This window comes from Clupea harengus, chromosome 5 (assembly GCF_900700415.2).
Source record: "Clupea harengus chromosome 5, Ch_v2.0.2, whole genome shotgun sequence".
In the NCBI taxonomy this organism is placed as follows: domain Eukaryota; kingdom Metazoa; phylum Chordata; class Actinopteri; order Clupeiformes; family Clupeidae; genus Clupea; species Clupea harengus.
In genome coordinates this window covers 20,235,838-20,257,762 of record NC_045156.1, presented here as the reverse complement: position 1 = coordinate 20,257,762, position 21,925 = coordinate 20,235,838, and the positions used below count along the sequence as shown (strand labels likewise).

The following is a 21,925-nucleotide window of genomic DNA, read 5'->3' as shown; positions in this document are numbered from 1 at the left end:
ACACATTGATCATCATCTTCATGACTCTGGTGACCACTGACACAATTTAACATCCAAAAGCGAACACAAAAGGCAAAACTGAAAACACTGAATTTCTCTAAAAATATTGAAAGCCCTTTACAGACTATAATATTAATGGGCTACAGATGACGTGATGGGAGCATCAGCCATTGTGACAACAGTTTGACCACTGACATGCAATAACAGACAGAACACTGCAGTTCAAAACTCAGGGCAAACAAACAGAAGAACACATCTGTGGAAGACAGGATCAAATGACTGTCTTCTTTACTGTCTTAAGCATCCTTTCATCCATGGAAGAGGAGCATAAGGCAGTTTAAGAGTTGGGTCAGTATGAGGAAATCCTACAGTCTGAAAGCAGATCCATGTGGCAAAGTCACACAGGTCATTAGCCACATGCAGAAGGCTGAAACCAATAGGACATGCAGCCAAGGGACTTTGTTTTCAAGTCTGTTGCTAATATATATAATAGCAATTTCAAAAGAAGAGGAGAGTGGCGGCAAACATAAAAGTTGTATTTGTGACAAATTCGGAATGACACAGCACTGCAAAAACACCAGAAGTTCAAATCACCAGACCAAACAAAAAAAAAACCTTTACCAAATTACTCTTCTGAACACAATTGAAAATGTTTGCTAAGGATAAATAATAAACTAGTGTAAACTCAAGGGGGAAAAATAAGAACTTGAACTGAAATTCAAATAATTTTCAGAAACTTTTTTCACCTATGACACAGCCACTCATGTTCCTCCCGGCTTACCGTAGTCTCGGAGCAGAGCCTGAGCGGGTCTTTCGCTGTCGGGTGTGGTGGCTTCCGAGCTGCCCACACTGGCCGTGCTGATGCCACTGTTGTTTCTGCTGTGGCTCTTAGCCAGGGAGTGACTGCCATCCAAACTGCCCTGTGGAGCGGAGCAGCACAGCACAGCACTCTTTCCAATATGTCCTTTACGACTTTAGGTGTTCTCTTCTGCTACAGCTAAGCACTTATACCCACACACACATATTAAAATATATCGCTGTATTACCGGGTCAGAGTATCACAGCACAGCCTAGCACTCTTTCCAATATGTCCTCACAACTTTATGTGTCCCCTTCTGCTACAGCTAAGTACTCTCACTCACACACACACACACACACACACACACACACACACACACACACACACACACACACACACACACAAATACATCACTGCATTGCCGGTCACTGTATCACTTACCACTTCAGCCTGAGCACCAATTGACTCTAGCAGAGCTGAATCTTGCACAATATTCAGCATGGCCCCTGTAAGCAAATCAGTCCCAAACTCATTCATCTTGGTTTATTCACGGAGAGGTCAATGCTGTCAATTTTTCTCCAGTCCCACTGAGAATATAACATTGTTATGCAAGCAACATCACTGTAATGGAAGATAAATAAATGTACCTAGAATCATTTGTGTGTTGGTTGGGTCTGTCTCCGTCTGTAGCGCGCCAATCAAAATATTGACCAGTCGCAGCTTGAGGGACAGGAAGGAGACGGCCTTGTCATGGAGTGCGTCATCATTGTTGAATTTCCCTTCCAACAGCACCTAATACACAGAGTGGCAAAATCTCAGATTCAGCATCTACAGAAGTGGCCTGCAGTGATAACTTAGAAACGGACAGTGCTGCCATATCTCACAACGATTTGATGACTAAACAAGACACGCCGTTTTTCTAGAGGACAGCAGAGCACCTAAGAGCTGATTTAGATGCCGGCGTGTGATGAGGAGCTGGCTGGCGGTGGGAAGACGAGTGGGCGTTTACTACCTCTGATTTGACGTGGCCAAAATGGTGAGGCAGCGGCAGCATGGAGAGCAGGATGTGTATGGAGGCTCGCCGCAGCTCCGTGGGGTTCACATAGGACTTAAACTTCGACAACTCCCTAGAGAGAGAGAGAGAGAGAGAGAGACCAATGTAGGCAGTTAAGGATCTAAGAGTAACACAGCATTGCTTTGTCATAATATAATATAATATATATCCAGCTATCAATGCCATCCTAGGAGGGGGTGATCTGACTATGACAAGCTGGAATTCTGTATAGCAAGACTTTAATCAAATGCTTACTCCCTCTGAGTATGTGAAATCTCCCAGAAACACCAAGTAGAAACAGGGAAGCATTAAAACATAAAATACCCAACAGATGTGATTGCTTCCTAGACTAAGATGTGATCTATTTAAACTCTATTCCCTCCTCACAGTCATATATCATCATGGATAAGATACATATTCAGTATTATTTTGCTTTATAATTAAAACCAGCTCCGCTGGAGCATTGTTTACCTCGTCATTGTTATTTAACATTGTGGTAGGTCATATTGCATGAACTTTGCATAACCCTTGTTGCGTGAGGGAAAAAGGGCCTGAACCCCCACGAAAGTATAAAACTTTTATGTGCCGTCAGCACTTGCTGCATGTATAACCATCAACATCAAGACAGGAGATGGGACAGCAGTCTCTCCTCACCACATTCACACAACTGCTCTCAGAACTCATTAGGGATGGAATGTTTCACTTCGTAAATAAACAAATAATGGGCCTCATTCTCGAACATTTTCTGTAGTTTCTTCTGAAATGTTTCTTACGGGCTTCTGCAAAACAACGTAAGAAAAAGACATCCGACAAATTCATGAACGCTTGAAAGTATGTTCCTACGCAGCAGAAGTGTTCTGAGCTGTGCTCCACCGGAAGAGTTTTCTTAAATTGAAAGCGCGTTCTCGTGCTCCTGAATTTGCATACATACACGCCCCGCCAGCTCCTTATAAGGGCACGCAACCGTAGTGACGTGTGCAGTCGGAATCAACCGAATCTACGCGAAAGCAACTCGTAAATGACTCATGTCAAAGCGTAAAGCGAGCACCGTCACTGTCGAGTAAACGCAGATCTAACTTCAACGGTGCAGAGATGGACCGTTGCAGGATGTAGATGTGTCCATTCTATACCACTATAGCTATATCAACGTGATTGAGTTTAGTGCTTATTTATTTATTCACTTACATTTGCAGTGTTCGTGTACATTCACATTTATATTTAGTCATTTAGCAGATGCTTTTGTCCAAAGCGACGTAGGCTACAAGGGAGAGAACAGTCAAGCTACGAGCAATAGAGACCTAGTGTAACAATAAATACTACTTTACATAAGAAATAGAAAAACGAAATAGAAAATAAAAACGAAGTGCAGGAATGTAACTGCTGTAAGTGCAAGTTAAGCACTAGTCGAAGTGCTTGTTAGGAAGGGAGGTGCTCTCTAAAGAGTTGGGTCTTCAAAAGCTTCTTAAAGGTAGAGAGGGACGCCCCTGCTCTGGTAGTGCTAGGCAGTTCGTTCCACCAACGTGGAACTACAAATGAAAATTCTGGATTGCCGTACTTGCACAGACGGCAGTGCCAAACGACGCTCACTAGACGAGCGCAGCATTCTGGTGTAGTCCTTTTATTTATTTTATGACATCACGATGCCTCGTAGAATCATGACTATACATGTGAAACGTAATTGTTAATGATACAAATATTCTCGTAATTATTATTATTAAAATTACTTTAATCCGAGGATGTCTGTAGAGTTGATGTGAACGCAATCACCAATGATTTCTCACAAATTCATTAACACTTCTAACACGGAGAGTTTTCTTAAATGCGATTCCTCAAAAAACCACAAGATGGCCCACGGGGCAATTCAGAAGAAATTCCTTCTTAAATTCTTCTTAACTGCGTTCGAGAATGAGGCCCAATGTTGGGACTTGTTCTGTCAGTGCTAGCATATACTTGTGTACCAACATCCGTGTAAGCTGCTTCCATTTCTCTCTGTGCAGTCGGTCCATCTGCAGTGGAGAAGGGAAGGAAGGAGGGTGATGTGTGTGTGTGTGTGTGTGTGTGTGTGCGTCACTCTCTATCTGTCTCTCTCATGCTCACCGGTCAGGCAGGATGTTCTCCAGAGCGGATATGAAGTACGGCACCACCACATTGACGCCTTTCAGGTCCGAGCAGAACAGAGCAGAAGAGTTGAGGATGATGCTGGCCAGAACCGGTCGGCAGATGTAGTCAGATATCTGGAGGCCCTGAATCAGAATCATGTAGAACCTGTCCAAAAGGTACAAACCTGGTTAGTGTAATAAGGACCAGACAGCAAAAAGGGAAAGAAAAAACATTGGGTCTCATGCTCTAACATTTTCTTAAGTGTCTTCTTAAATATCTCCTTACGGACTTCGAAAGACCCAACTTAAGAAAAGATCTCCGCTGGATTCATGAACGCCTGGAAATGTGTTCTTAAACCGCCAAAGTGTCCTTAGCTGTGCACTGATTCTTAAATTGAATGCGCGTTCTCGTGCACCTGCTATTCACTTAAATTTGCAGTGTTCGTGTAGGGCTTTTATTTATTTTAGGACATCACGATGCCTCATAGAATCATGACTATAAATGTGAAACGATACAAATATTCTCGTATTTATTATTATTATAATTATTTAAATCCGAGGATGTCTGTAGAATTGATGTGAATGCAATCACCAATGATTTCTCACAAATTCAGCCCTTAAGAACAATCTGGCCGATTAACGACTGCCATTTAGCGTCCTTAAATTCTGCTCTAAGTTAAGAACGAATCCCAGATAAAAAAAACTTTCATGAATGCCAGAATTGTCCCGGAAACTTCTTAAGTGGAGTTAGAAAGAGATTTCTTCTTAACTTGTTCTTAACTGCGTTCGAGAATGAGGCCCAGTGATCTGAAATTGTGGTCAGTCGATATTTCTGTGTGGACACCCAAGTTGCTAACAATACCAAAGTGATAGAAATCATTTAGTAGATAACATTTCTTTAAAATAAACTACCTGTCAAACAACCTCTGTGGAAATGTTTACTTTACTTTTCCTGGCATGTTAGTGTAGTGTTACCTGGACAGATAGACGGGTAGAATCTCCTCGCCGGTTTTCTTGCTGCAGAAGATGCGGCAGAGGGTGCCGCACGCCTCTGCCCTGCCCGACTCGTAGTTGTCGGGGAACTCGTTGGCATCGAACATGGGGTTGGAGACCATGGTGTCTGTGGACATCTGAGAGCCCTTTCTTCTCAGCTCAACCCCTGCCTGGGTTGCTAAGGCTGGCAAGAGAACACAGAAGTAGAGAAGAGAAGAGAAGAGAAGAGGAGGGGAGGAGGAGGAAGAGAGTGAATACCAAGGGAAGAGAGGAGAGGAGATGAGAAACGAGGAGGAGATTAGAGAGGGAGTAGAAAGGTGAGAGGAGATGAAGAAAGACAGAGCCAGAGAGAGCAAGAGATTGACAGAGAGGAGTGAAGGGCACAGAAAAAGCAAAACCGTGAATGAGGCATGCCTGAGGGAAACACAGGCCCCAAAAAGGTAACTGGCAAAGAGACTGCACTGAAAGTTCCCGTGAAATTTCATGCAGTTGCTGTCAGCATCTTATTAAATGTTTCTATTTCTCTGTTTCTGAAGCAAACAGACAACAGAACCTCACAGGAGTACGTTTTTATGGAAGCAAACAATGCAGACAGCTAAAAAAACCAATTTCACAGAGGGGTTATCAGTCCTGAAAAAAAACAACTCTAGTTTCTATTCAACTACTGGGAAACTCCAGAGGATCTTCACAATGTAAAAATGGCCCGAGCCAAGTGGTTGAGCTGGACTGAAGTATTTTCGCCTACAGGGCCCTGGAGAAACTGTGGGGAAAGAAATAATGCACTCTCCTTGTCAGCTCTCAAACCGTCACGCAATCGACTCATTCCTCGGAGAAATTAGACTACATGCCCAATGAGTAAACAGCAGTTCTTAATATTCACAAAGTATGATGTCACTCATAATAACGGCACCGACATCCCAGGCATACATCAGTATAAATGGCAGTAGTCCTTCAACGCCTGGTTAGTAGAAAACCCTATGGTGAACAGGGTATGGGTTAAAAGTGTTGTGGTGAGATGGGGGAAAGGCAATTATGAGTCAATTGTAAACAAAAATGTATGCAGTGCTTTAACTGTTCCCTGAACACTGAGTGTTGTGACTAGGTTACTTGAGACAGATCTACAACAGTAAAATAAACTTCTGGTCGTGATGCTGTGGCAAAATGTCAGAAAGCCCGCTGTTATCAGTCCCCACTCACGTTCACAATATCTGTTACAATTGACCCAAAGGAATGGGGGCGGTGACCATTCAATCCAAACGGAAACACAAGCAGGAAACAAAGCAAAAACTGCCTTTGCAACCCAAGTAGTGCCACTAAGTGGAATGGATGGAAATGTTATTGCAGAATTAGGAGAATGTGGTCCTTTTCAACTCACAAGCTATGAAGGCAAACCTATGCAAGAGAGCAAAAACTAAAAAATAGCCAAAACAAAATATCAAGTAAAAAGCATTATGCTCATTACTTACAAGATTTATAAGAAAGAAGAATTTGGAAAAATGTGGCTGCAAGATAACACAAAATGAAACAAGAAACTAATCAAAGAAGAATATTAACATGTGAATAAATTATGCATAGGCAATGAAGCACTCTACAATGGTTCTGTCAAGCTGCATGAACTCTGATGCACTGCATCTCTGACCAGCATTTGCAAGTCCCTGCTTAATTAACTGGTGAGGTTTCAGACACATGCACAGGAGGAGACAGACGGAACCAGGAGAAATGGTGAAGCTGCATAGCTTTTGGCAAATTCCACCACACATCTCACAGATGTTAATATAATCAGAATTGACCAGCTCATAAAAATGCCTTAAAAAGTTCCAATTCTCCAGTGGGGGTTGGTGTGGCGGGGGGGAATCAATGCTATAGATGCAGCCAACCAAACACTGACAGCTAATGAACACACACCACAAAAATGACCTTGTTCAAAAGATAAATAAATAAAATGACCTTCAGACAAATCTGCAAGTCATCCTTTTTTATAATGAGAAGAGCCTGCCAAAAGAAATGCTAGCCGCTCATTAAAAGCCGGCACTTGATGCTCATTGCATATCTTCTTGGCTGGGGGCACGCGGTGATTGAGAGAAAACTTAACGCCAACACCAACCCTCAGGAAGATGGAGGCTAAGCATGCAAACGAGTGAGCGAGCAGAGGGAGGTAGGACAGGCCGTGTTTGTGAGGAGTGTGTCGGATCTTACCCGTCATGCTGCTGTCTCTGCTAAGGCTCGAGTGGAGTTTGCAGTGGACCAGCGCCGCGTCGAACAGCCACTGGCCAAACAGGTTGAGGACGCTGTTGACCTTGGGCCGCGTGGGGGCGGGCAGGGGCCGCGGCTCGGAGCTCGTTTGGTTGGGGCTGGACAGAGGAGAGGACGAGGAGGAGGTCTGGTGTGAAACTTTGGACTGTCCCGTCTGGTGGCAGAAGGAAAATAAGCGTTTTATTCGCAGGAGGTTAATCCTTTACAAAGTTGAATAGTTTACTTAGAATCGTCTTTATACACACTTTCTTATTATTCTTAATTTATCTGTAATAAAATCCTTTGGTAGTAATATTACCTTCACTGTAATTGACAGTAGGTGTATATGTATATTTTATATGTATTTATATATAAAAAAAACAGTGTATATATTTTATATATATATATAAATCAAAATAAAAAAACAAACAGTTCAACATCAGCCTTCCTACCGTCGATGCCTTGCTGGTCGTCTTGGTTACAGCTGTAGGACGGTGCCGGCGGCTGTGAGGAGGTGTGGTGTTCGTGGTGGTCGGGGGCAGAGGCATGCTTAGCCTGTTCACTGGAGTGGGAGGGGCACTGTCTGAACGCGGGCGGGATATACCTGCGGGATGGGTGCATGGAAAAGCAGAAGATCACACAGGTGAACCAGGTGAGCTCACCCTGGAAGTCCTGTGTTTACTTAAACAGAAAGCTTCATTAGATTAGCTGAATTCCAAATCTTCAAAATTGCCCTTATTTATTTAGGACAGATCACTCAAGCGAACATGCCACAGTTTTGCCAACAGTTTAAAATCACCAGGAGACGAGGGATGACCTTCTCCATTAGTAGGGCAGCCCAGGACCATTCTGACTGGCCGCATTAGTGCTTGACCATTTCTTTTTGGTCTTCCCACATATCATCCCAAACCACACAGACTTCATAAAGATGCAAAATGCTATCAGTTGGTTACTGGGCTTAACACCATGGTAACTTTGTGCCATTTTGTTTCAGCAAACAACAAATTTGGTACAGCAAAACATCCAGCCTGATGCCAAAATCTGAATGAAAGGCAAGATGATTAAGGATGCCATATACCATTAAATAACAAAAATCATTTCAAGTAATCTTCCTACATGCACCATGTACCACACATTTCCAGAGGATCCCCACAAAATTGATTGGGTTAGTGAAACTCATGTCCAAATTGATCAAGATCGATACGATTCCAAAATGCAGGAAAAGACAAAATAAAGCACTAACACAATGTCTGCACATTTCATAGCCCTGTGGATGCAATGCATTATGGCCCGCGGAAACAATGCCTAGCTCTTGTGACCTGGTCCAAAAATCATGTCAGTAGAGCACTTTAACCTTGTCCCGTTACCTGCACTTGAACCAATGAATTTACTGAACTGATCACGATGGACTGTTTGAGTGGATGTCTGGCATAGAAGAGTGTAGCGTTAGGCACCACAGGACTTCCGAACCAGAAGTCCAATTCCAGGAGTTTTTAGTTCAGCTTCAGTCCATGCCCTACCCCCTCACAAGCATGTCTTCCATCTATCTCTGCTCTACAGTCAATGTAATTACAACCTTCTTGGGTGTTGGGTGATGGGTGTGCTCAGCCAATCAAGTATGCCATTGATGAGCTATGCATCAGGTATGCAGAGCAGGGACAGGAATACCTACAGTGTGTGTGTTGGGGACCAGGTGTGACAAATCAGAGTTGCCTCACCTGCAGGAAAAAAATATCTATCTAAAAAATGAGACCAGTATGAGATCAAATGAAGATATTGAAGTACTACACATGCAGTGTATAATGCAAGAATATATTTGGAGCCATTTTTGATCATTTGACCTATAGGGCCCAGACACAACAGCCATAGTGCATGCACCATTCCACAATAAGATCTTTCCAACCCCAGCAAAATCCACCAATCCAAATCAAGCTCCCTGATGGTTGTTTAGGAGATCTACAAAGTACCATAAGATGGAAGCCTGTCTCGAAAATTGTTCCTAGACACAGCAACACCTGGAAAAACACCTGGTTTACAAAAACAGAAATACATTTGAGAGGAAGTAGGGAACAGGTGGACTTATTTTGCAAATATCTAAATAGAACTACACAAACAGTCATGTGTGGAATCAGTTATGAGTTATGAGTGACAGTTTATGGGATTCATTTAAAACAAACAACAAACACAATATCCAAATGTGCTGAACTTAAAAACATGCTTTGCTGACTGAGGCCAGCACTATCTGAGGGAAGAAGCATTGCTGTAACAGATGAGATCATTGCTTTGGTGCAACTCAAGGTACCTAAAGAAGGGAGCCGGTCACGTTTATAGCCCCGAGGCGGGGGGTCTCCTATGGGGGAAAGCTCATGTAAGCCTACACAAGGAAGAGAGAAAAATGGATGGAAACAGAAGGTAAAACGGGAAAAAATGGCACCTCTAAACGGAGTGCACACAGGAGCCAGGATATGAAGGAATACACACACACACACACACACACACACACACACACACACACAACAATGACAGTGTGTTAGTAGTACGTGGCACAATGCAAGAGCACGTGGGAAAAGGTTGATTTGTGTTTAGTAACAGGTTGATCATTGCTGCCACTGACAAATTAAGACATTAACATGGCCAGAGCACGTCGGTCATTGGTCGATTCCGGCCGGTCATGACATTTAACAGTCAACAAACAGGACATACCGATGTGGGGGAAAGGAAAATATTTGTTGTATGTGCAAATGCCTATGTGCTAACAATGTTTATGTTACTGCATAGCTCAATGTATATGTGCCTGTCAGGCTCAGTGGAACAATGTAAACACTATGTGAGGTCTGAAAAGGGCATCCAAACATGCAAGCCAGTCTGACACACACATACACGCCCTCACATACACACACACTTTTAAGTGTGTTTATAGGCTCCTGCATATTTTCAAAGGTCAAAGGGGCATTACACATTGTGTAGCAGAAAGATGAAGTGCTTAGTGACTTAGTTCTACCGAACGGTCATAAAGCGAAGAGGCCCACCCTATCCTAATTTAGGCATAGGTCTGCACTCTGCCTAACCACAGCCGAACACACACACACTTCCTGTTACACTGGGACAGACCACAGGAAGATTAAACCCTGAGACTGTTTAACTGACAATGACTTAACTCTACAAACGCGATCTAAATGTGCTGATAGGACTAACAGGTGTGTGTGTGTGCGTGCGTGTGTGTGGGTGCGTGTGTGTGTGTTTGGGCTGGTAACCAACCCCCCCCCCCCCAAGGGCTCAAAGGACACAAAGTGGTCCAGTTAACCAGCTATGAAACGGTTTGGTAAACGGTAGAAACCCCATCTTTCTGCGTTTCAGTTCTTGCAGCAATCAGGGACAAACAGAGCAGCCAGCCACAGTCACAATCCCTTATAGCCCAGATTGACAGAATCATGGTAGAGAGGACAGAGAGGACAGGGGACCAGAAGACAGAGTACCATAAGAGGGCAGCTTTTCACGGAGCTCGAGTCGTTTAAAGACCGCAACACCTACAGGAGAACACAGATCAACACTTGAGCCAATTCAACATAATATAAAAGAAAAATAAGACAGATTATCTCTCAGAGCTGTCCAGCTGAGCTCAGCTGAGAGGGCGAGTCTTTCAAAGGATTACTGTGACAGCAGTTTTCTTTCTGGTTCGAGCAGCAACTCAGCTCATATCCTGGGCTGCCGGAGCACTGCATATCTCTCTGCCTTTGACTCTACAAATATACACAGTAAAATGATGGGCCAATTGGCTACACCTGAGCAGGAAGAGACTTACAAAATGTTAGCGCTGTGGGTTCCCAGACAGAGAACTGATAGTACAAAGAAAGCACACATTTCATCCACCTTTAAACTATTAACTCTGGAAGTAGACCTCAAGTCACTCCCGACGGGGAAGTGACTTTTGGGTTTATTCAGTGTTCTGAAAGACAACACACATTTGGGGCTACTTCCACTAGGTTTTACTCTAATTGATGTACTTTTTTAAATTTTTTTTATCTTTTATTATTTTCCACTCTTAAGCACTTACTTTTTTTTCTTTGGATGCTCCTTATGCTTTTATTTATGCTAAGCACAGTCGTGTATGAAATGTGCCATATAAATAAACTTGCCTGTGTCTTGTCTTGCCTTGTCTCTCCTATTGAAGGGGATTCAGTAATGGGATTTAGAAGAGAGACTCTGTGGGACGAAGGTACTACATGCTCACCTAGGAAGGCATCCACTAAGCAGCTTATGCCCCTCATGGCCCGGAAGAAGATCTGTGGCAGCTGCTTGAGGCAGGGGTGCTGCACCATCTCCTGGGGCACGCCACTCACCCCGAGGAGCTGCTCCTGGAACTTTGGCGTGGAGCTCACGATCACTGGGTTACTTAGGTCCACCGGATTGCTGTGGGGGGGGGGGGACTTAGTTAGCATGGCTTCAGTGGGGTGGTGTACGATGAGAGATATCTTTGGCTAGCTTTGGAGTTGTACACTAGAAAGGTGCCGAGTATTATATTACTTCCAGTACTGTTACTGTTGAAACTTTGGTTTAGGAATGGAGAACAACTCGTTCCTGTAGTCCATTTAGTTCTGCACATTTTTTTGTGGTACACATCCGCTTCCTGGAAATTATGGATATGTTGAATTGACTACTTGTGATGGGACAACTGGTCAAATGTACTGTATATGGTGCAGTGTCATTCACACTGTAATTTAAAGGATTTTTCCCTTTTTATTTAATTTATGTCAATATGCAGATTATAGATTCTACAAAAAATAAATATCTATACAAACTTTAGTGTTCTGTTGTCTGTTCTTGGCAATGTTACAAAACAAAAAACAGAACAAAAATGTTCCTCTTTTTATTTGCATCATACTGGAAGTACTCCATACCACTGCACTTTGTTCTACTCTTAATCACCAACAGGAGCAGCGCTTTAAATTTCATTGTATGCAAAGCTATACAATGTAAATAAAGGATTTCCATTCTATTCTATAATCTGGTAAGTGAAGGGGATGGATTCTCCTGGGTGCAGTACCTGAGCATGTGCAGGAAACGAAACCATGTCTGAGCCACACAGTCATTGTCCATCTCAGAGGGGATGAGGTTGGCATCCTCCTCTGGGACCTTGAATGGTGGGAACGAGGGACCGTATGTAAATCGTAACAATCTGGACAGAAGAAAAGAAAACAAACAAGAGGAGAGAGAGAGAGAGAGAGAGAGAGAGAGAGAGAAGATCTTATTTTCAAGAACTTTCTTAAACTTCTTAAATCAAGAAGTCACATCAAGGGCAAAGATACAGATTCCACTGGCTCTCGTCTGGGCTGTGTCTTGCGGACTTGGGCACTTGAGCACGGACATATTCTTCCCTGATCTGCAGTCCTTACGGTGGCCAGGTGAGTGCTGCTGTTTACCTGGAGGTCAGGGCGGCGATGACCTTGCTCCACTGCTCCACCACAGGGGGGTGGTGCCTCCAGTTGGCCAGCATTTCCCTGGCCGTCTTCCAGTAGGGCGGCGTGGGGAAGCAGCGCGTGCAGGCCAGGAACCACACCTCAAACAGCACGCTGATCAGCTTCTCCGCCAGCTTCTCAGCAATGCCACCTGCAAAAGCAACACCAAGACAGTCAGGGCTCTGCTCTTCTGATATCACGACAAACAGTGATCCAAGCAGGGAATCCAAACAGTGATCCAAGCAGGGAATCCAAGCTACATCATGATTTTTTCCCCGATGTATGCCAAATTAAAAGGAGCACAATGTGTTCTTTAAAGATGCAGTCCACGATTCTGTTTCGGTGTCGCAAAAGGTTTTTGATATTTGAGCTCAACAGCCAATCAAATTGCACCCCTCCGTTTTGTGCTCCTGTAGCACCATGTTGATTGGCTGGAATTGTTTAGGGCTCGGTCTGAGCCACTTTGTTGCTTTGCCATTTAGAGGTCCAGGACTGTCTAGGAACACTTGAGTTTTTTTTTTTAGCACAAACACTGGCAGCTTGAGGACTGTGAGGAGCAATTTGCTGAATTTGACAAAAAGTGTATGGGAATACAGTCGTGGACTGTACCTTTAAAGTCTTCCAGAGGAAAGCACTGATTTTCTGCAAGTGCTGATGTGATGCTGATGTGATGCTAAGTGAACACTGTAGAAAGGTGTGTGTGTCTAAGTAGTGTGTGCAAGGAGTGAATGGGTAAGAAGTGTGTGCCTGTATGTGTGTGTGTAGTGAGTTTGTGAGGTGAGTGTGCGAGTGCGTGTGTGTGTGTGTGTGAGCGTGTGTGTGTGTGTGTGTGAGCGTGTGTGTGTGTGTGTGTCAGACACAACTGCCCATCCACAGCAGCCCATCTCGGAGCTTGTAGATCTGCAGCGTGTTCATTTCTCACCTCCTACTGTGGGCGGTGCAAGCAAGGTGTCGTTGATGCGCAGCAGGAAGAGCAGCAGCACCTCCCAGGTCTCGCGCACCATGGAGGAGGAGTCCCGCGCCAGCTTCTGCACCGCACACAGCACCTGCTGACACAACCTGAAGTGCATTGGGTTGCAGTGCTCCGGCCTGGGGGAGAGGAGAGGAGAGGAAAACAACAACTGAAAATTAACACATTAAGTCACACTGGTCAAATTTGAAAGAAAGAGAGCATGGAAAGGGTTAAGATAGATAGATGGTGAGAGAGAGAGAGACAGACAGAGAGAGAGAGAGACAGACAGACAGACAGAGAGAGAGAGAGAGAGAAGAACTACAGAAGAGTTAAAAAGGAGTGGAAAAGAGACAAAGACAGAGAATAGAATATAAAAAAGGTGAGTGACGAGGGAAAGATGAAAGAATAGAAAGCCATATTTAAAGCAGTTCTATTTTTTATATTATTTCGGTTCCTGATAGTTGTCATCAAGGGCGCTCCATCAAAGCAAATAAAGAGCCAACAAGACTGGTCCTCTAACCCAACCTTTCCTCCTTGACAAAAAATATCAAAGAAAACAAATATCCCAAAATATCAGCATGCCAAAATAACATCTTGAGAAAGCTTTTCAGCTGAAATGACACACGATCACATAGAACAAGCCAACCTCTCATTCAATTTGACTGGTATTCACGAGAATAGGCCACCAATGACACAACAGGATATGTAGAATAACAAACATACACACACACACACACACACACACACACACACACACACACACACACACACACACACACACACACACACACACACACACACACACACACACACACACACACACACACACACACACACACACACACACACACACACACACAAAGTTGTGGTACCTTGGCAAGAAGAGGTTGTGAAGGTGTTTGAGAATGGTCTGGACGTAGAGGTTGGGCTCTTTGATGATGGGTTGAGGTATGGAGTCTCGCGGGGACACCAGGGCCATGATCCAGTCTGTGTAGACGTCCACGCACAGCTTGACCGTGTCTCCGTCCAGAGGCAGGGTGAGGCCGTAGCATAGCACCTCCATAGTCCATTTCACCTGAAGTCCAGAGGGGAAAGGATACAGAACAGCTGAGTAACGTAAAGCGTTGTACACAAACGGATCACAGATGTCTATGAGGAAATGAATGGCAGAATGGCACAAACATTCAGAACTATTCTTTTTATCTTGTCTAGTGTTCGTGCTGTTCAGCAACACTGCTGAGAGTGAATGGGACAATTCTGGAACCATGAGAGACAGCAATCGTGCAACACACTAAAGGCCACTGACAACAGACTGCTAAATTTGTCCTCTTAACAACATGACACGTTCTCTAAAGTCTTCATCAACAACATCACTCATTAACCTCAGCATGTGGCTGCCCAGCCGAACAACCACCCTGTCCTTAACAGGAAGAGTACCCTCAGGCGGTGCCCCCTATGCACTCTGCCATGCTCAGCCACTTATCTTGTGAGCAAAAACATGCCAGGAAACTGCACGGAGACACTCAGCCACGCTGAATAAAGAGCTATGGTGCATTCCTTGGCAAGGGGCATGAATTTCTGCCAGCCCCTTATAGCAAAACAGCCTTATCTAATGGTCTGTGGAGGGCTGGGTTGAGTTGAGCTGGGTTGGGCGGGGAGAGGAGAGGAGAGGAGAGGAGAGCAGTCAGTGAAAATCAGAGGCAGAGGCCCTAGGGGAATACACAGGAAATCCTTGCGCTGTTATCACGCCACACAGAAGCCGGGAGGAACCCGAAGTTCCAACACAACGGGGGCGGAAGTCAGAAAAGGCACAGGGAACAATACTGAGTTCTGTTCTGGGTCCACACATAGACACACAATACAAGTCAGCTAACACATACAAACAAAAAGGGAACTGTTACATGTATTCTTGAAAAAAAATGATATGCCATTGGTTTGAAGGCATCAACGGACAGAGAGAGAGAGAAAGAGAGAGAGAGAGAGAGAGAGAGAGAGAAAGAAAGAAAGAAAGAAAGAAAGGAAGAAAGAGAAAGAAAAAGCGAGAGAGAAAGCATCAGAGTAAAATGTCCGAGCAACATTAATGTCATAACAGGGTGCAATGGGGTCCTTCACCAAGGATTTCAACAATCATCAATCAATGGGACAGGAAAGCATATCTGCAGCTTAAAACAATGGCCCAAGCTAAACACACAGTATGACTTACAAGAGACTGATTCTCTAGTACCCTCTTAGGTCTAGCACCACCCCTCTCCTTGACTTTCATTCTCTCTGTCTCTCTCGTTTTCCTATTCATTCTCTATCACTCAGTCTCACTCACTCACTCTCTTTTGCACTCACTCACACACAGCCTCTCTCTCAAACACACACAAATGCTCCTGTACCTCTTTATCAGTCTTCAGAAAGCTCTCTGATGTGGGCCCCCCCAGGCTGGCTCCCAGGGGCCGGACCACGGCATTGGCCACATCTCGTCCCACCGTTGCCGGGTAGGAGTGCAGGACGCTCACGTTGCCCTGGTCATTCTGGACCACCAGGTGCAGAGACCTCCACTCTGAGTACATGACTGGGGCTTCTACTGGATCCAAGAACAGCCTATCAAATGAAGATATACAGGGAAAAGATATAGACATGATTTCATGCACCTACAGTGTAAGATTAGTAGTTTGACCAAATGCAATGGGTTGGGTGGGTAAAATGGTTTCTTGATCTCTTTGCCCATCATGTAATACTGATTCAGGTCTCACAGTTCACTTGAAAGGAACAACAAACAAAGAAAGGGCTTGTTGTGTTTTGGCAACATGTTCCACGTTGAATTTCAATGGGCATACAACCTGTTCAGAACTGTCAAAAACAAGGTGGCCCGCTTATTTTAACTGGCAGGCTTACGAGAGCGTATGTCTGAGCAATGACATGTCCCAATGTTTATTTATTTATTTTTAAGTTTGGAGTCTTCTTGTCTCCTTTTATCTGATATGCTAACATAAGCATCAAATGGTAAACAGAGTCGGGGCGTGTGGCAAATGGACATTCCCAAAAGTGTATGGAAACACTGTCTAGTTTTAAAAACCGAATGTACCAAACGTAACAAAAGGATAAGTGTTAAACGCGTGTTAAATGGGTTAGTTTGGTATGTCCCAAATTTCCATAACATGATTTTGAGAGCACACAGACATACCGCTTTTTGGACAGAAATATAACGTTAACAATGCATAGACAATAACCTCCATCGGAATATTTTTTAAGTAAGATTATTTGTCAAGCATTTCTCGTTTCGAACACTGGTATTAACAAGCTTCCTTATCCCTTCTAATTTCCTGATTTGATATGACGCTACCTTGACAAACGTGAGAAAAGTTTCCGCCCTCTAGCCTTCAGTTCGAGCGCTAATCATAGCTACAGCTGACAAACTAGTGGCTGCACATAAGTTAGCATTAGCATGTTTACTCGCTGATTTTTGAAGTGAGACTTAAATAAAATCAACATGCGAGAAACGACCAGAGTTGACATTCATACAATCAAATTCTTTCATCTTACTGATGTGTGCTTTAGCTACCAAGAAAGCAAATCGGCCACTTCGTTGCACTGGGCAAGCCCGTTTAAAGTTCTAGCTATGTGGCTAACTCATTCTTGCTAGCTAACAGTACAGTAAAGATTTTTTTCGAGGAAGCTAACGTGAAACAGTTCACCATTCGTAACACCGTTGTCTAGCTTTCATGAAACTTGGTGACAAGTCAAATACATATTTCTTGCTAACTTTAGACTGGTTTCAGAAGTGACAAACCCAAAGCCGATAAGAAAAACTAGTCCGACTTAACTTACTAACCAACTGGGATGTGTTAACTGGACTAGCCCGGGGCTGCCAGAAACAGCTAACTGTGCTAGCGTTAGCTGTCGCTAAATGCATGTATAAGATGGCGAAATAGCTACATTATCAGACAACGCTGTGTCAACTTATAAATATGTGAGTTTGACATAACAGCACGTATGTTTATTCTGGAAATGAATAGCTCCGATGCAGACGTTTCTTCAAAACTTAGCGCAAGCTATCCTAGACAGCTAACAGTGGCAAGGTGATCTGGAGCCGAATCTACTGGAAATGCACTGTTATTGTAGGCCCCACTGCGGGACATTTACGACAGCAACACACACACACAAGTTGTCTTTTAGAAGACAAACAACCACAGATCGCCGACTACCTGCGTCTGAGGGAACGGTTGACATATCAGACATCGGTGTCTTCTCAGCACAGGTACTTGGACCAACGAATGAACCTCAGAAACATCATCTTTGTCGCTGAAAATCCACTGACATGGACAAGCCTTTCCGCCCTGTCGTCATCCGGTAAGGTTGGCAGCAGCGATGCAAATGTATACGGAGACCTAGACCATGTGGATTGGTCTTTTAATTAATTAAAGACAAAGGCTGGAGGCAAACAACTGTTAGCATAACTGACGAATGTTGGTAGACTGTAGTTCTCCCAAGAAAGTGCACTATATTTCCCTCTCATTAAAAGGGAGGACAATAGAAAAACTACCGCGGAGATTTATTGTAGCAAAAGAGACATGGCTCTTTAAAAACAAGGCCCTGTTTGGACTCTGCTAGCCAATCATTGGTCTTCAGTGGCGGAGGAGGTGGAAGTGAAAATGTGGGTGCGTTCAATATGGTATTGCGTTTATATTAGAATTATTTTCATTGCCATAGTCGGTGTGGAACATTTCCTGAAACATTCTTAACCTTTTTTGAAACAGTAAGTGCATTTTAATTGGTACAAACAAAACCACACAATGGATTAGCCTACCTGCAAAAGCACTTAACTCACTCAGAAATCTTAGTTTATGTCTCAAAGGTAAACTGTTATGACAATGAATATGTCAGTGCAACTACAATGAAAAGTCCTTGCGTCATTGTTTAGAACCAAGACAGTCAAAATGCTTAACCATGCTGTCAATATAGCCTAATAGTGTAGGCTTATCAATCATGGACGTGTATTCCATATTTTCGAAGTTGCTTTTTATTGTATAGGCCTTTCATCAACATGATTGATCAACATACCAGATCATTGCTTGTCTTCAACTAACTAGATATGACTTTCTAGCAAATTAATGTTATTCATGTCACCAATTTCAACACAACAATGTATCAAGACCAAATATCCAATCATGTGACTGATATTTCACCTTCATTCATAGAAGAACTTAGGAACTTGATAAAGATGAAACTCACAGTAATCTTCATGGTGTGTGGCACAAATGATCACAAACAATAATTTGTCAAATTGTTTCTTTAAAAAAAAACCTCTCTTTTTCATTCCTGAGACTAAGCTGCAGACGATTTAAAAAATGTATGAGAAATTGAACTTGAACAAGTAGGCCTATTTTGAGAATTTTACATTCTGATCTGAGAATTGTGCCAAAGTGACAGAGACAAACTGTTAAACAATATAGGATAATACTGATAGGATAATAATTTCCATGCAACCTAAACTTTTGAGTGTGGTAAAAAAAAAAGAGTTGCGAATTGGAGTTTGTATTGTTTTGTTTTCTATACTCTGACTGGTAGGAATGCAGCTTAGGCAACAAAAAAAAAGACTGTTCAGCAACTTGCTACATCATGACTGCATGTCCACTGATTTGTCAGCTGAGCTGATGGCCCAACAAAGATTTAGGCCTAAGAATTTGTTCAATTAAAAATATAATGAACCAAGAATAATTTCATCCTCTGTCGGCATCAATTCAGTAGCCTATTTATGAGCTAAATATGAGTGAGCAGGGACACTATAACCTCTACAGTTGTGAAGATAGAGCATTTAGTATTCTACCTCCTGTACCATTTTTTCCATCACATTTTTGTGAGCGATTTGTGAGTGAATAGACCCTTCAATTCTTTTCAGGAAAAAAAATTGGTAAATAGCGCCATCACCTGGTCTCAGTTTACTTGTTCTGTTTGTGCTGGTGCTCGCACGGTTACTTTATTCTGGATATTTTTAAAGGTATTTGGGAATATGAATTGAATTATACATGCATGAACGCCACTCTGAACAAAAAAAACAACGCCTTTTCCTCAAAGAACTGGGTATATTAATACCTGAGGCAAAATAGGCCCAAGTGAATATGTTCTGCTTCCAACAGACTTGAATGAAATATGTATTTTGGCTTCAGCCAAACTTTACCTTTATTAACCGCCTGAAATATTTAGTTTATCTCACTTCATAATGTTCATGTAATGAACTTTGCCTGACAGTTTCTTAATCTGACGGTATTTTAGGTCCATTATAGGGTTTAAACCGCTGCCTGCATCACCCCTCCTCCTTGAAGCTTTTTTGCTCCAGGCTTTCACTGCATCTTGTCAGAATAATTTCTGCATCGTCACAGCAAGCACTGCACTGCACTCTATTCACTAGCCCAAGACAGGCTGCCACAGTAAATAATTAAAGAGGCCAGTATTTGCACATTCAGTGTAAAGTGCATGACCATTTTCATCTGCATTGTCCTATAATAATCCACGGGCACTTCATGGCATCTGTGCTCTGTAAGCCATGAGTTAAAGGTACAGTAAGTAGTTTCTGCTGTCAAAAAATGCTTTTAGACTTACAACAATAAAGTCATTCTGAAAGCCAGATAAAAAAAAGCCCACATCATTTCCTTATATGCATTTTATAGTCATTGATTCCGTGCCTCATTCCTCTCTGTAGAATTCTGATCTTTGAACATGTAAACACCTGCATTAAAACCTGATACCAAGAATAAGTTATGCATACAATGCACAACAATATCAGGAAACAACATGTTTGTTTATTTATTCATAGTACATCATTACTTTAAGTCAATACATCTTAATACAAAACGTATTTTAAACAACAAAAACTACTCACTGCTTCTGCATGTATAAAGAGAAGCATTGTCATTGGACAGTCAATTCAGTCAATGTTTTTACAGAGTGATTTTTATTTTTAATTCACTGGGCTAGTCAACAATCATAAATCCTTTGCTGTTCACATCTCAAAATAATACATTCTGAGACCTGTCACAGACAATAGGATAATCAGCTACCTAGTGTGCAACATGCATGCTAGCATGTTAATGTTTCATGGTTGTATGTGGTCATTACTAGCATTATCTCAAACTGATTGAGTTACAGTAATGTTTTTTTTATTATTAATTGAATCACATGAGTGGAGATGCACGGCTCAACGTGAACCAAACTGCAATAATTCACATATCCAGTAGATGGCACCTTTCCTACATGGGTTAAGCAGGAGCGCAAGCCCTCAGCCATCTGGGGTAGGAGATAGTATTCACATTAGTAATCCCTCAGCAGTGCAAAACCATCATGCACCAGGGATTGTCAGTGTAATGATAAATGACTGATTGGAATTTTTACATCACAATAACAGAAATCATAATACTAAAACCCTGTGTAATAAATAAATAAATGGTTTGGGCCTTTGGTCTTTGAAAAAAAGTGAGACCTCATTTAGAGGTCACAGTGTAAAGTTTTCAGTGAGCCTATTAAGAATAATGGTCTTTTCAGTATTGCAAAACATTCTGTTCAATGCCCATCAGTTGGCATGCAGATGGGCTGCAGTTGCTTTTACACTGAAAGGGTTGAACAAAAAATTGTGGAGGGCAGCCCTTTTGTTTCATTTTCAATGGGAACATTCTCTGTAGGCTATTTTGTCTAGAATATTGATCAAACTATTTATGTTATTGAGCGTTAGCTATGATTTTTTTTTGTGTGCAGATAAAGTACTTAGCCTACTAAAAGTCAAAAGGGGAGTATGTTGGTATGGGAATGCATTTTATCAAGAGAAAGACAAGACAAAACCACTCCTTATATCATTTTCACACTTGGGAGACACATTCAGGTGCCAAACCATAGTCTCATGTTTGAATATGCTGGGGGGTTGGTGACGCAGGACACTACCAGAGGAAAAAAACATCCTTTATGACTCCTCAAGCAGTCTTTTTTTTTTTTTCAAATATGTATTCCAATGTGAAGCCTTTCTCTCTCCAATGATCGCCTTCACTGATTGTCATGATTCAGTGCTGCACGTCACCGGGTCCTGTCCTCACACTGCCTTTGATTTGTGGGCGCTCGCCGAACACCAGTCCCTCGCCGAAGGGATCCGTCTCTGGGTTTCATGCCCTTGGGTGTCTCCTAATGGCTGTCAGGCACGTGGAGGGCTAAAGAGCTGTCACCTAAATCAGCCCAGGATCGTCTCAGAGTCCAGAGGCGGCGAGAACCTCCGTACTGAGAGGGATCCGACAGAGGAGCAATCTGAAGATCTGAAGCCCCGCTGTAATTATATTCAGAGACATTCCTCTTTTGCCACTGCTGCGTCTT

At 42.8% G+C, this 21,925-nt stretch overlaps 1 protein-coding gene across 7 annotated transcripts in view; it reads right to left on the bottom strand.

Moving 5' to 3' along the window:
• The window catches only part of ralgapb (Ral GTPase activating protein non-catalytic subunit beta), a 32,137-nt gene extending 13,922 nt beyond the window's left edge, over positions 1 to 18,215 (bottom strand). For 2 of the 7 annotated variants that reach the window (XM_031568026.2, XM_031568028.2), the window contains exons 1-18: positions 17,779 to 18,214; positions 15,967 to 16,174; positions 14,458 to 14,660; positions 13,556 to 13,722; positions 12,598 to 12,784; positions 12,222 to 12,353; positions 11,409 to 11,587; positions 10,654 to 10,704; positions 9,480 to 9,551; positions 9,145 to 9,204; positions 7,630 to 7,781; positions 7,142 to 7,352; positions 4,928 to 5,129; positions 3,951 to 4,118; positions 1,812 to 1,926; positions 1,447 to 1,591; positions 1,241 to 1,305; positions 782 to 920 (exon numbers count right to left, since the gene is read on the bottom strand). In XM_031568026.2, the coding sequence (XP_031423886.1) occupies positions 782 to 920; positions 1,241 to 1,305; positions 1,447 to 1,591; positions 1,812 to 1,926; positions 3,951 to 4,118; positions 4,928 to 5,129; positions 7,142 to 7,352; positions 7,630 to 7,781; positions 9,145 to 9,204; positions 9,480 to 9,551; positions 10,654 to 10,704; positions 11,409 to 11,587; positions 12,222 to 12,353; positions 12,598 to 12,784; positions 13,556 to 13,722; positions 14,458 to 14,660; positions 15,967 to 16,143 (2,425 nt within the window). In that variant the 5' untranslated portion in view covers positions 16,144 to 16,174; positions 17,779 to 18,214. Of the gene's footprint in view, positions 1 to 781; positions 921 to 1,240; positions 1,306 to 1,446; positions 1,592 to 1,811; positions 1,927 to 3,950; positions 4,119 to 4,927; positions 5,130 to 7,141; positions 7,353 to 7,629; positions 7,782 to 9,144; positions 9,205 to 9,479; positions 9,552 to 10,653; positions 10,705 to 11,408; positions 11,588 to 12,221; positions 12,354 to 12,597; positions 12,785 to 13,555; positions 13,723 to 14,457; positions 14,661 to 15,966; positions 16,175 to 17,778 lie in introns of all 7 variants that reach the window. The other 5 variants (XM_031568029.2, XM_031568027.2, XM_031568032.2 and 2 more) reach the window with 5 other exon arrangements.
• Positions 18,216 to 21,925: the final 3,710 nt, after the last annotated feature.